The 15,422-nt window shown below is 38.9% G+C and overlaps 1 protein-coding gene across 2 annotated transcripts in view; it reads left to right on the top strand.

The window, feature by feature from the left end:
- The window catches only part of TMEM39A (transmembrane protein 39A), a 29,370-nt gene extending 15,538 nt beyond the window's left edge, over positions 1 to 13,832 (top strand). The window contains exons 5-9 of one of the 2 annotated variants that reach the window (XM_005674954.3): positions 3,062 to 3,216; positions 7,501 to 7,849; positions 8,621 to 8,808; positions 10,766 to 10,886; positions 13,350 to 13,832. In XM_005674954.3, coding sequence (XP_005675011.1) covers positions 3,062 to 3,216; positions 7,501 to 7,849; positions 8,621 to 8,808; positions 10,766 to 10,886; positions 13,350 to 13,583 — 1,047 coding nt within the window. In that variant the 3' untranslated portion in view covers positions 13,584 to 13,832. The remainder of the gene's footprint in view (positions 1 to 3,061; positions 3,217 to 7,500; positions 7,850 to 8,620; positions 8,809 to 10,765; positions 10,887 to 13,349) is intronic. The other variant, XM_018041693.1, reaches the window with a different exon arrangement.

Here is a 15,422-nt window from a genome sequence, read left to right as displayed (position 1 = left end):
GTGTAAGCCCTTCATAAACAGAGGTTTCTACTTTGGAACTACAAGGTCTATACCTCGAAAAACTCTATTGTTTCTTTTACTTAAGAATAGTTTTAAGAGCTTTTGCATGACTGTAGAGAGTTCATTGTTGTTTAGTCACTAAACAGTGTCCAGCTCTTTGCAACCTCATGGATTGCAGCATTCCAGGCTTCCTTGTCCTTCACTATCCCCTGGAGCTTGCTCAAACACATGCCATTGTGTCGGTGATGCCACCCAACCGTCTCGTCCTCTGTTGCCCCCTTCTCCTCTTGCCCTCGGTCTTTCCTAGTATCAGAGTCTTTTCCAATGAGGAGGCTCTTTGCATAAGCTGGCCAAAGTATTGAAGGTTTAGTTTCTGCATCAGTCCTCCCAATGAATATTCAAGGTTGATTTCCTTTAGGATTGGCTGGTTTGTTTTCCTTGCAGTCCACGGGACTCTCCAGAGTCTTCTCCAGCACCACAGTTCAAAAGCATCAATTCTTTGGCACTCAGCCTTTTTTATGGTCCACTCTCACATCCATGCATTGACCACTGGAAAAACCATAGCTTTAACTATGTGGGCCTTTATTAGCAAAGTGATATTTCTGCTTTTTAATACTCTATCTAGATTGGTCATAGCTTTCCTTCCAAGGAAAAAAATTTTCATGGGTGAATTCACCTTCTGCAGTGATTTTAGAGCCCCCCCCCCAAATTAAATCTGTCAATGCTTCCTCTTTCTCCCCATCTATTTGCCCTGAAGTAATGGGACCAGATGCCATGATCTTGGTTTTTTGAATGTTAAGTTTTAAGCCAGCCTCTTCACTCTCCTCTTTCACCCTCATCAGGAGGTTCCTTAGTTCCCTTCACTTTCTGCCATTAGAGTGGTGTTATTTGCATATCTGAGGTTGTTGATCTTTCTTCCGGCAATCTCGATTCCAGCTTGTGCTTCATCCAGCCCCGAATTTTGTATGATGTATTCTGCATAGAAGTTAAATAAGCAGGGTGGCAATATACAGCCTTGACAAGCTCCTTTCTCAATTTTGAACCAGTCTGTTGTTCCATGTCTGGTTCTAACTGTTGCTTCTTGACCTGCATACAGGTTTCTCAAGAGACAGGTAAGATGGTCTGGTATTCCCACCTCTGAAGAATTTTCCAGTTTGTTATGATCCACACGGTTAAAGTCTTTAGAGTAATTAATGAAGCAAAAGTTAGATGTTTTTCTGGAATTCCCTTGCTTTTTCTATGATCCAGTGGATGTTGGCAATTTGATCTCTGATTCCTCTGCCTTTTCTAAAACCAGCTTGTACATCTGAAAGTTCTCAGTTCATGTACTGTTGAAGCCTAGCTTGAAGGATTTTGAGCATTACCTTGCTAGCATGTGAAACTAACACAATTGTACAGTACTTTGAGCATTCTTTGGCATTGCCCTTCTTTGGGATTGGAATAAAAACTGACCTTTTCTAGTCCTGTGGCCACTGCTAAGTTTTCCAAATATGTTGACATATTGAGTGCAGCACTTTAACAGCATCATCTTTTAGAACTTGAAATCGCTCCACTGGAATTCCATCACCTCCACTAGCTTTGTGGTTAAGAGCTTGGGCTCTGGAATATGGCAGAAATTATAAATACATTCAGATTCTGCTGCTATGCTGACACTAGGCAGAAACAACCTTTTTGTTGTTGTTGTTAACTAACCCTAAACATTTGAGAGTGGAGGCACTGAAGTAATTCCAGTGGCTTAAATGCCTTCTCTTGAGTTTGACACATGAGGTACATACTGGCATGAAGTATGTATTGGGAATAATATGCAACTATTTGCCATGCTGTTACTGAGAACAGCTTGAGCCTACTTCACAGTTTTGAGGCTCAGGCAGTAGTATTAATCAACTGCTTCTGTGCTTTTATAAGTAACTACACAAACAGCATATATTGTGTGTATATTATTTATGCTGTGTATTGATAGCATGTTGGGTGAACTAAGAAATGGATACATAGGAGGTACCTGGAAAACTCCTCCTTTTCCATGTGCTATTGACTCCAGAGAATTGATTTTCTGAGTTCTGACATTGCTGTTCCAAAGCTTATATTCCCCCCTGCATTTCACTCATTCTCTCCTTCCTGGTTCAGTTTGTAAGAAAATGACATTGCAGAGCCTCATGTTTAGACAACTATGGTTTCTTACTATATTTAATCAGTTTTAAAGATTCAGGAGAAGAGTGTTTGAACAGCTGTGATGTGAAGATCTAGAAGTAAGGACCATGGATTATTTTCATGTTTGCTAAAGTAAAAAAAAAAAACAACTTCTATTTATATAGGGATTTGTCAAAGAATATCTCATTATTTTTGAAGTTTCCATAATTTATTAAACATTAATTCAGCAAGCATATTAGGGGGAAGATTCAAAGAAAAATAGAAACACTGTTGCTGCTGTTGAGGCCATTACCAACTAGTCTGGAGTCAAAGTGCTGCTGCTCCTGCTGCTAAGTCGCTTCAGTCATGTCCAACTCTGTGCCACCCCATAGATGGCAGCCCACCAGGCCCCCCTGTCCCTGGGATTCTCCAGGCAAGAACACTGGAGTGGGTTGCCATTTCCTTCTCCAATGCATGAAAGTGGAAAGTAGTGGCTCACTATTTTTATGTATATAAAAATCACTTGATGGGTTGTTAAAATACAGGTTCCTTAACTTGTGAGTTTATTCCCTATACCTGATGATGAAAGCAAGTAGGAATTTGCATGTGCAGTGAGCAGCCCCAGTGATTCTGATGAGTGTGGTTAATGGAACATACTTTGAGAAGCCCCAATGTAAATACATTAGTTTCATAAGAACTTGTGTGGAGGCCTGTGTGAGGCACTATGGGAATATAAGGAGGAAACAGCTAACTGCCTGGAGTGATCTGAATCTTCAAGAAAGAGGAAAATAAGGCAGGATGGGCAGTTTTTCTCCTTTCCTTCCCCCCGCCCCACTTTATCTTCCTCTAAATTTACTAAGTCCTTACTGGAGTCACATTGCTTTTGAGTAAGGTCATTTATAAACTTTTATTTTTGGTGCTTCCAAACTTATAGGCCACTAAGGCGGGTGCATCATCAATGATTCACTACGTGGTTCTGATATCAGCTCGCTTGGTGCTACTTACTTTGTGTGGATGGGTACTTTGTTGGACCCTCGTCAATCTCTTCCGAAGCCATTCAGTCCTCAATCTCCTTTTCCTTGGCTACCCGTGAGTACTGCAATTTTACGATTTTATTAGTAAGTCTTAAGAAATTATTTGGGTCATGCCAGATGATGGTATAAAAGGGAGGGAAATGAAATTCTTCAATGCAAATCTGAAGTTTAGGCAATTGGAAAAAATCAGTGGGTAGGGTGACCATATAATTTATTTTCTAAACTGGAATACAGTTAGGGCAATAGATACAAACTAAGAGTGTTCCTGAGCAGTACCAATGGAGAAGATTTTCATTAGCTTTATTTGCCATATAAAATTCATATACAGTGAAATTCACAAATCTTGTGTACATTTGCTGAGTTTTGATAAATGCATATACCTGTGTAAATCAAAACCTCATCCCAGTATGGAATGGCACCATTACTCCAGAGATTCTTTCATGTCCCTTTCCAGTCAGACTCCACCCTTTGCATCCCAGAGCCAACCACTGTTTTGATTATTTTTTTCCCCCACCATAGATTAGGTTGCCAGTTCTAGAATGTCATATAACTGGAATTGTACAGTATGTACACTTTCAAGCCATCTTTGACTCAGCATGTTGTTTTTGAGTTTTGTCTGGGTTACATATCATCAGTAATAGTTCACTGCATAAATATATCACAGTTTATTTTCCTCTTGTTTGACATCAGGATTGTTTCTAGTTTTTGACTTCTCTTAAAAAAAAAAACTATTATACACATTCTTATACAAGTCTCTTTTTGTAAAGCTACCTTTACATTCTCTTGGGAGAGTTATATGTAGGAGTGGCATTGCTAGGCCACAAGGTAGGAGTATATTTAGTTTAATAAGAGTCTGTCAGACTTTTTCCCAAAGAAGTGGTATCATTTTATCCTTTCACCAGTACTGTAAGAGTCTGACAGCTACAAAGTTTTGTTGGCATTAGATGTTTTCCATTTGAAAAATTTTAGCCATTCTGATGGTTGAATTGTGGTGTTTTATTGTAGATATTGCCTTATTAGACTAAATATGTTGCATTGTTTTTTAATTTGTATTCATTTGGCTAAAACCTTCATTAGATGTAACAGATAGCTATCATTTATTCAACTCTTATTGTGTGTTAAGTGTTGGGCTAGGTGGTGCTTATAAACATCACCTCATGAAATCATTACAATCTCCCAGGAAGTAGTATATTTAATCTGCTATAACAGATCTAATATACTAGAGGCTTTAAAAAGTTAGAAATTTATTCCTCCCTCCTGTACAGTGTGTATTTAAGTTACGGTGGATAGTTGTAGTAGCTCCATGGTGTCAGGACTCAAGCTTCTGTTATCTTTTTGCTCCACTTTCCCTAGTAGAATACATTGTAAGGGAGTCTGCAAAACTGAATCTTTAGCAGGGGAGCTGTATCTCAACTAACATTTCTGTTGTTGCTTTGGAAGAACAGAACAGTAGCTATTGGCAGACAATTAGCAATTTTTGACATAGGTAAAGACAGATTAAGCAGGTGAAAAATTTTCCTACGGTTAGACAATTAATGAGAAAGACCCAGGTCTTTTTGATTCCAGAGCCATTGTCTTAACCATTACTCTAAATTCAGTAGTTCTCAAAATGTGGCTCCCAGAACAAGAGCATCACTACCTCCTAGAAATATGTTAGAAATAGAAATTCTCAGAATCAACACCAAACTGAAACAGAAACTCTAGAAAGTATGGCCCAGCGATTTGTCTTTTAAGACAAGTCCTCCAGCTGATTCTGATGCTAGCTCAAATTTGAGAATCATTGCTTTATACCATTTAGGATGCTATAACATAAGCCTGAATTTATATGTGTCGTGCCTGTATACAATAAAGACATACTCAGAGACTGTGTGGCCAAGTCTGACTTTGTGGCAGGAACAGTCTTTATATTGGTTGTACTCTGTAAGGTTCTAATTATAATGCTTAAACAATTATTTAAAGCACTCATCAACTTGGTTCATACAGAATGAATTTTCTTGTTATAAACTTCATTTTTCATGATTCAGATTCCTTATAAGGTGTATATTTTACATCAGTTGTTTCTGTATTTCTAGATTAACATTTCACCTGTTTGAGTTGAAAACAAATTATTTAGTTATTCTGTTTATCAGCAATATCTGATTGAATCATTTAGAAGATTACCTATATCTAACTTGAAAGGCTAATATATGGATGTATCAATGAATATTTTGGCTAGACTGAAGAGGATTACCATCATCAGAATGACTAGCAAACGTTTTCATTTCTTTTTAGATATGTAAAGAAGCTTATTTTTGGAGGCTGTCCATACCCTTGTAAAAGAATGAAATAAGCATGTAATTCAAACAAATTTTATGTCTAAATATATTTACTAACCCTCTTTAAAATTCTTTAATGAATCATTTTTGTACTTCCCAAAACTCTTCATGCTCTAAGCCTTTGATGCTACCCTGTATCAGTTATCTGTTGACATATGATGCTGTAACAAACATCCGCAGAGCTGTGGTAGCATACATACCACTCTATGTATTTATTGTGCATATGTTGGGATCAGCTGGAAGTTAAGAGGCTCTCCCAATCTTATCTTAGCTGGGTTCAGTCACATGTTTGAGATTGATTGCTGTCTGTTCAGGCAGCTAGGACAAGTAAGCCCTGTTCCATGCGTCTCTCATGTTCTGGCAACCTTCTCTGGACATGGTCACGTGAAACCGACAGAGTGGCAAAAGAACAAGCCTGAATGTACACGCCCATTTAAAGTTTCTCATCCTAGTGTGTCTGCTGACATCCCATTGGCCAAAACAGATCACACTGTTGAGCCCAGCGCGGAGATCAGGCAGGGTCACAGCACACGTGGAAGGAGGGCTGTGCAGTTAATGACAGTGGGTGAAACTACTGGGAAGGGCAAAGAAATGGGGCCATCATTGCAATCTACTACACACCCCAGCTCTCACCGCCACCTCCTGCATGTGCGGTTTCAGCAGTATTGAACTTGCAGCCTTCTCTAGCTTTTGCAGTTTTGCCCATGAGTGAGTTTTGCCTGATATTTTGCGTTTACTCTCCTCCCATTCTGCTGCTCCAGGGCACATTCACTTTGGATCCCAGAGCTGCTGCTCACCATCCTCTTAATTGGTAATAAACTCATCCTCTCTCCCTCTATAGGGAACTATGAACAAGTGACATTTGTTAATTAAAAAAAAATAATTTATAATTAAATAAGATGTCTTTTTATTTGCTATTTTTAATATCTAAATTTATATCAGTGAAATGACCACTTTATTTATAATACAGACCTAGGTTACAATGTGGAAGTTTCTTAAGACTTAGGGAAGTGTTTAAAATGTTTTTAAGGAACCAAAGTTTCGAGTAACTATAAGAAGTTATGAAAAGTCTCACAAATTTTTAGTTCTCTAGCCAAGTAATTTTACCTGTAAAAATGTATCTATTGTACTTCTGAATTGTTTTTATTAATCTTATCAGGTATTTATTTAGTGCCTGCTATGTTTCAGCCTTCATTATAGATATCAAGGATATATATAGCAGTGAACTAATAAACAGACTAAAATCTCTGGTTCCTGGAGCTTTTTACATTCTAGTAAGGGGAGGTTAGACCAATGGAAAAAAACACCAAATAAAAAACCTAATAAACATGTAAAATACATGATCTTACCAGTTCAGTGGAGAAAAATAACCAAGGGGAACTAGGGTGGTGATATGGGTGATGTTGTGGGGAGGCAAGGGAGCCCCGTCACTAAAAAGAGAAAACTGGAAGTAAAAGGCAACCCTTCAGAAAATACCAGATGTACACAAAGATGTGTGTGGGAAATTATTTACTCCATTGGTAATTACGATAGTGGGAAATAAGAAATAGTGTGTTTCTAACAAGAGAGAAACAGATAAAGTATGGTATAGCTATATGAGGACACTGTAGTACCTTTTAGAATTGTTAACAAAAACATTTAATGACACGAGAAAATACTCCATACATACAAGCTACAAAATCACACACCCAAAGTTAAAACAGTACTATACAAAACAGTTTATACTGTGTGAAGCTAAACATAGAAAAAATATAAAGCCTATGCACCTAATTGTAAAAATTATAAAAATGATGATTTCTAGGTAATTGTCATGATTTTTTTGTGGTTTCTTATCCTACAGTGAATATATATTGCCTTTGTGGGAAGAAATTAAAGAGCTTCCCAGATAATGAATTTGCCATCAGCCAAGTCCCCGTTATATTAGGTTCATTCTGAAGAATCGTGACTATTTTACTGACATAGTTATGAGATCTGATATTAGGTGGTATCTGTGATCTCATTTTCATACTCCTGTCTTTCTACAGGTTTGGTGTTTATGTTCCTCTCTGCTGTTTCCACCAAGATAGTAGAGCTCATCTCCTTCTCACAGACTTTCCCTATGTGGTCCAGCACCAGGCAGTAGAGGAAAGTGCCTCAACTGTGGGTGGCTTGGCAAAATCCAAGGACTTCCTCTCCTTATTGCTGGAGTCTCTAAAAGAACAGTTTAATAATGCCACGCCCATCCCCACCCACAGCTGCCCACTGTCTCCTGACCTCATTCGCAATGAAGTGGAATGTCTGAAAGCAGATTTCAACCACAGGATCAAGGAAGTTCTCTTCAACTCTCTCTTCAGTGCCTACTATGTTGCGTTTCTTCCCCTGTGTTTTGTGAAGGTAAGTGTTTATGTGCTTTTCTGTGCTTCCTAGATTTGTGTGTGGATAACATAAACTGGGTATTTCTTACTTAATCCCCCTTTTCTCTGTCTCCCCTTCGGCAGCCTGGATGGTGGAGTTCGGCTGCATCTGGAGTGCACCAATACCTGGTTGGTGGATAGATATTTCCATATCTGTGATGCACCCGTGATGGTCCCCTCTTGTTTTCTTTCTTTCTTTCTTTTTTTTAGATTTCCCCCACCCCCCGTTTCTGGAGAGAATAAACTTGTACTTAGAATCAGTATATGGTAGCGTAAGAGGACTGAAGTTTCAGTAAAATACAGCCTACCATGGTTGATCTTAACATGGGCATCAGGAGTTTCCTTGAATTTAATCTAACCTTTATTTAAACTTTATTTTGGTAGAAGAGAAAAATGGTCTGGATGTCACTTGGGCCCAAAATCTTCTGGGTCATTTTAGTGCCCTTCCTTCACCCATTGAGCAGCACGTCTGCAGCTGGAGTGGTCATCCACAGAGAGCGTTCACTTCTTCTAGAAAGGAAGGACCTCAAGTATCATTGCCTCTCCCTCCCAGCCCTAGCTCATGCGGCCAGAAAGTCAGGTTGCAGGATTTTGGAGGACTCTGCTCTTGAACTTTCTGCACGGACAGCAGGACAGCGAATGCATGTGTGACTCAGAGTGGCATTGTCTGCAGGGTGTATGTACACACACCCGTCCCTGCCTTCTTGCTCACCGGCACATGATCATTTCTCTCTCTGCTAATCTCTTCCAGAGTACCCAGTACTATGACATGCGCTGGTCATGTGAGCACCTCATTATGGTGTGGATCAATGCTTTTGTCATGCTCACCACACAGCTGCTGCCATCCAAGTACTGTGATTTGCTGCATAAATCAGCTGCTCACCTGGGCAAGTGGCAGAAGCTTGAACACGGCTCCTACAGCAATGCTCCACAGCACATGTAAGTGGGTTAGAAGATAAAACCATTTAACACCTTTTTACATGCTGCTGACCATGTTTATTTGCTTTGTATGTCATTCTTGTTCTTGGCTTTGAACATTTAATTTTTAGTTTTTGCCCACATGGGTGCTTGTCATCACTCTAAACTGAAAGCAGGGAACATTAACTCATTTCCACCACCATCCCCAGTCCCTCCTCAAATGCCTTCTACCTTTCAACTGCCCAGTCACTCTAGAGTGTGTAATTTGTTTCCCAAACTATCATCTTGGAGTTTTCTTTCAGTCTTAACCGTTTGCCCAAATTCAAAGACTCATGATATATTTTTAATTTTCTTTAGAAGACTGTGAGATTCATCTTCTTGTTTTCATTGCCACAGCCAAATAGCTGCTAGCTAATTGTCTTAGGCAGCTGGACTTTGCTTCTCTCATCTTTTCTCTCTAATAAATGTAAATTTGCTCTAGTAATTTTCCTAGCCAGCATTTTTATTTTTTGTTTATTTATTTTTGGTTTTTTCTTTGTTTTGTTGTTGTATTAGCCTGCATCTTTGTGCATTTCTTTTCCTAAACTCACTAATGAATGTTGCTCTGCTTTTCCTATATTCAAATGAAAACTGTCCCTAATTGAGTTCTTTCTGAGTATTCCTTTCATTGTGTCCCCCTGTCAGTCATTTCTCTGCATGGTCCCTATGATCCAAAATGACTGACTTTAGAATCCTTTTATTGTCTTGCTTCTGAGACCTTCATCATGCCTTTCTCTCAGACCTGGACCATCTTCATCTTCCTCCCTTTTATAATTTGAACATTTCACAAATTTCATCACCTAGAAATTCTTTCCTAATTAAATTAGGAAATTAAAGGTGTCCTAATTAAAGGTGACATTCCCTTCCCCTCTTCCCCTCAGAGTGCTCCCTTCAATTATTTGCCTTGATGTCTGATACAGATTAGCACAGGCCTTCAAGCCCAGGAACTGAAAGAGATTGGGCCAGGCTGAAAAGAAACCTGACTGTGGGCAAAGGACAGATTTCAATAAAAATTGAAAATCCAATGCACAGTGCTAGTACTGTACATCTTCAGGCTCCTGATGGCACATGGCCATGAGGTGTGTCTTCACTTTAATGCTGGTAAGTGTGAGCAAGGCTGATGGAACATTTTCTGAACTGGGAAAGCTTCAGGGTGCTAGACTTTTTTTTTTCTTTAACATATTTAAAATGCTGTCCCAGTTCTTACCCTAGGAAACTAACCTTTCCAAAATCAGGAAGAGATGAATTAACTTAAGATTTTTTTACAAAAAGTTTAACCTGAAGATCCCCCATCCCCACCCCAACTCCATTATGTTGGTGCTGGAAAGAGTGAAGCTTCTTCCGTAACTTCTTTTTCCTAGAGAAACCTCTATAAAAATAAACCAGGAAAGCAGTAAAAAGTCTGTGTGTTGGTACCTTGTGTGTCTCTGTATTGCTTCTCATAATATGAAGCACTTGGAATGTGTGATAAATGAGTAGATTTTCTGTAGCGTGTGGGATGTAATTCTGCAGTAAATGTCACGCTAGTTCGATAATGTGTTAATGTCTCCACTCTTCTTGTTACCATCCACTCTCCTCTTGTTTGTCCCTCAAGCATTTCCACCAGTGGACTCTGCTCACTTGGGATTGAGGTGACAGTCCACTTGATTTTCTGGCTCATAGATGCCTTACACATTTGTTTCTGCTTGTTCTCCTGAGCCTCTTAAGTCTTTGACACTGAGTTAACTTTGCAGTTAACTTTTCTCTTTAAATATAGCAGTGAAGTTGTAATAAATCCTTTCTAACTCCTTCCAGTCTGACCATGTTACTGTCTTTTCAGAATTCAGGCAGATGAAGACTTGAATACTTAATCCTTTCCATAGAAACATAGCTGGTTTTGCCAGACACTCTCTTATCTGTAATTGCCAATATGCTAACATTGCATTTCTTTCTCCCTTAGTTGGTCAGAAAATACAATATGGCCTCAAGGGGTGTTGGTGCGACACAGCAGATGCTTATATAGAGCCGTGGGGCCTTACAACGTGGCGGTGCCTTCAGATGTATCCCATGCCCGCTTTTATGCAAGTACTGCTTATTTCTTTTCAAACATAAGCTTAGGAGTGTTAGGAGGCCACTCTGTGTGTGAACATCTAGCGCAGAGTATAGTACATACTAGGAAGTGACTTAGCAACAGCAGCAGCAGGACATTAATACAGGGTAATTATTTCACTACTGTAATGGCCTCTGTCCTTTGGGAATACTTCTGAAAGACAGATTGAAGGTGAAATGCCAGTATCTCAACTTTAATAGCTTGACTGGTTTCTCTAGTTACAGTGGAATTTGTTGAGTCTAGTATTACTTGCAAGAAGTACACAATTATTTAAGACTTCCATTTTCATCTTACAGTCTTTAATTTTGTAATAGTTTGGTTTAGCGGTATCCCTATTATATCTATGTATCATTACGCAATATTTAATATAGTAATAATGTGATGATTTTAGTTTTTGGTGTTTCTCATGTTTATCATCTCCTTAAAATACTTAGACTTCCCCTTTGAAACACAGGCAGAGGACATGATCTGTGGTCTTTTTCGAATTAAAAGGAAAAAAGGCTTAAAAGTTTGAAAGGAAAAAAGCAATAGATACCCACTAAAGCCAGTTTCTGTCCCATTCGATTTATTTCTTGGGTTATGTTCTGTTTGATCTTTCAGTTTTCCAGAAATTCTGGCTCTAGGAGGGAGAAATATTTACTTATTAAAGAAAGACAAACTGATTAATGGGAGTGGGGAATAGGAGGTCCATGCAGGGAACTGTTTTCAGTCAAATGCCCAAAGTGCAGTGCATTGCCTTTGAATGGAGATCATATTCTGAAAAAGAATTGGGAGATTTTATTCATTCATTCGTTCATTTGATACTTGAATCCCTTTCTCCCTCCCATCCCTCCCTTCATCCCTCCCAGTTCCTTGAGAGTGCTTGGATGTTCTGGTTCTGCGAGTGTTCACTACTTAGGACTTTTTCGTTAAATACTGGAAACTTGCATCAGGGCAGGATGCTTATAAACAGGGGTGGGTGGGCCGAGGTGGAAGGCCTTTGAATGAGGGAACTGCAACAATCTCTTTGACTCCTGTGGGATTGCCTTAAGATGAAGGAGTGGACTTAGGTTATAACTGCACAAACATCTGGTTTCTACACAGAATATTTCATTCAGCCAGCTGAATTCCACAGGCTGTTAATAGCATTTGTTGGCCATTATGGTCCCCTGGAAGCCAACAGTAACCAGATAATTTATTAAAATTTCCTGCTTGAAAAATAAGTATTTTCCCTGCTAGTGTTGGACAGCTGAAGAATCAGGTGGAAACCATAGAAGAAAGATTAAGGAACTTATTACTGATCTTGTGTGACCAAACAGTAAATCAGTGCTTCTCAGAGTGGTGGGTGGGTCCCTTAGTCAGATCTCTGAAGAATCCTAGGAATTTGCATTATTTACATATTCGGAAATGATTCTTAAGGCACACCGAAGTTTAGAATGGGCCTGCTACCTGTAACTGTGGCTGTCCTCACATTTTTACTCATTCAGTTTATAGCCTACCTACGCATTTAATTATATTTGGTATAATTGCCACAGAATCTGAAATTGCTTGATTTTTTTTTTTAGAATGTTAATTCTGAGCCAGTATTATACATGGTATTACTGGAAATCATGTAATAAAATCCAGGGTAAACATGTTCTTTCTCCTGCAGAAGAATCCCGAGAACCCAGTTAAACCTTTCAGAGCTGTTGTGATGATTTATTTGGCTTTATTCTCAGATTTGAGCCCTGAGGTCTAAATTATTCCTTTAGATCTGATATATTACCATTAGCACAGTTTGCAGTCTGTGACCACTGTCTTCTATTCATAATACATTTTTATTAGTCAACTAGGATTCAGCCTCTTAGAGTGATGAACTTGGAGCACTGTGTTTAGCCAGTCTCTTAATTCTAACTAATTTTTCCTTCCTTCTTTAATGTTCTGTCTTTGTATACCCTACTTCTCAATATCCAGAACAACTGGGCAAAAGAAAGCAGCTTGGTGGGTAACAGTTTAAGAAATTAAGAAATTACTGTATTGATATTTCAACTTATATTACCACCCCTCCCTCCAGACTTGTCTAGTGTAGGTGTTTATGTCTTAGATCAGCCCACAAACCAATGATTTTTACATTTTTAAGCAGTTGCATTTTAAGTGGTTATCTCAAGTGAAATATTTGAGATAAGATATAATCTAGGAAAAACTTTGTTTTTTTTTTTTGAGAAAGAGTTCTTTTGGATAAATCCCTTTCTGTGTCTCAGGGGTATTGAAATAAAATATATTTCATTATACCTTGAGCAAAAAAGAATGGGTTTGGATCTGTATAGCAAGAAATAGCCTGATTGACATTCAATAAGCAGATCTACTTGTTAGTGTACATAGGAGCCTATAACTGTAAAATGATTTTAGAAAAAAATGTGAGAATAACTGCCATCTTCTCTATGAAATAACATTTTGCTTTTTAACTTCCTTACAGTTCCTGTTTCATCGTCCATTAAGGCTGTTAAATCTGCTTATCCTTATTGAGGGCAGTGTTGTCTTCTACCAGCTCTATTCCTTGCTGCGGTCAGAGAAGTGGAACCACACACTTTCCATGGCTCTCATCCTCTTCTGCAACTACTATGTTTTATTTAAGCTCCTCCGGGACAGAATAGTATTAGGCAGGGCATACTCCTATCCGCTCAACAGTTATGAACTCAAGGCAAACTAAGCTGCCTCTCGACAATGAGGGAGAACTCAGATAAAAATATTTTCATACGTTCTATTTTTTTCTTGCGATTTTTATAAATATTTAAGATATTTTATATTTTGTATACTATTATGTTTTGAAAGGTGGGAAGGGCAAGGGATATTAAATGTATCCATAAACAAGGTGATGTGATCTTTCATGTGTTAGTATATTTGACTAATATACAGAGGAGAGGTGCGCCTCTCTAGTAAAGAGATTGATTTGTTTGTATGGCCCTTGAATAACTCATTCATTTCTGAACACATCTCATATATCACTTGACATGGTACCTTTTGTGTGTCTGCTTTCCTTCCAGTCCTCCTCATCTTTAGTCTTTGGTTGGCCTTATTGTTACAGAGAGATCAGTGGAGTTGCCTGACAGTACTCATTATCTTTTGTTTTATTTTGTTTTTTTGACTGGCATTGGAGTGCATGGGGCAAGAGTGGGTTTAAGTCCTGGTGGGGTTCTCTTTGTTGACTACTGGGAAGAAGCATTTCTGAGGTAGGAACTCAGCATTCTGTCTGCCCTATGACATTTAAATATACTTTTGTGAAAATTCTTATCCTAAAACAGGATAGTACGCTCATTTTCCCTGTTCTTCCACTTCTTTTGCTTGAAAAGATTTTCCTTTTCTTGTTAGCTGTTTTGAAATAATACTTTTAAGGACAGGATAGAGTGTCCAAACTTATGAAGGAGCTGGGTGTGACTGGATCAGTGGGAGGAGTTGAGCACAGATCCCCTGGCCTGGGGTCTGGCAGGTTGAAGACACCCAGGTAACTGGAGGAATGGATGCAGTCTAGCAGCAACCCCCCTACCATGGCATATTTGGAGTTATGAGTAGAAGGGAAATATGAGAAGTTACCTCTTTATCCTCAAGTAGTTTGATCTGTGTGTGTTCTTAATTTCATACTCCAGAACCTTTATGTCTGAGTATTAACCCCTTTCAGTCCATTTTCTTAAAAGGGGATATACTTAGTCAGTTGATGTCACTAGTCAACTAAATTTCTGAGCCTTGTCTTGAGAGCCTGAAATACATTTTCATGTGTTTTCTATGTTCATTTTGACCTTTTTACATTGTGAAGCTTTTGGTGAAACACAGTATGGCTTATGAAGTAAAACAAATAATCATATAATTCCTAATACTGGCTCTGAAAACAGTTCCCAACAGATGTCAGCAAAGACAGCTGAAACACAGTATGGCTTATGAAGTAAAAACAAATAATCATATAATTCCTATACTGGCTCTGAAAGAGTTCCCAACAGGTTTCAGCACTGTGAGGAATAGGTGTGTATATAGCTACCCAAAGTGACTGCTGTGTGTGACCATTGTTTCCTTAAATTTTGATGGATATACTTTTTTTTTTAAGTTACATTATTTGGAATTCGTTCTGAGTGTATTCAGTCATTCAACAAATAAGTGTTGACCACCAGGCACTGTTTTAGGCACTGGGGATATAGCAGCGAATAAGAAAAGTAAAGGCCCTACCTCACAGAGCTTACAGTATGCAGAATGGGAGGTGTGAAATATGCTGTAAATGAACATATAGAATGTCGCTAGCTAGTAGTGGTAAGTGTGGTGAAGAGAAAATAAGTCAGAATAAGGAAATCGAACTAGGAGTGGCACCGGTGGAAGGCATCCTCAAGGAGACAGTCCCTCAGGGAGGAGCAAGTTTGTGTGCTATGTGCTACGTTGCTTCAGTCGTGTCCAACTCTCTGTGACCCCGTGGACTGTAGCCCACCAGACGACTCTGTCCATGGGATTCTCCAGGCAAGAATACTGGGGTGAGTTGCCATGCTCTCCTCCAGGGCATCTTCCCGAC

The sequence above is a fragment of the Capra hircus genome, chromosome 1, assembly GCF_001704415.2.
Source record: "Capra hircus breed San Clemente chromosome 1, ASM170441v1, whole genome shotgun sequence".
Lineage (NCBI taxonomy): Eukaryota > Metazoa > Chordata > Mammalia > Artiodactyla > Bovidae > Capra > Capra hircus.
Note: the sequence above shows the minus strand (reverse complement) of the source record. Positions and strands in the feature narration are given on the sequence as shown.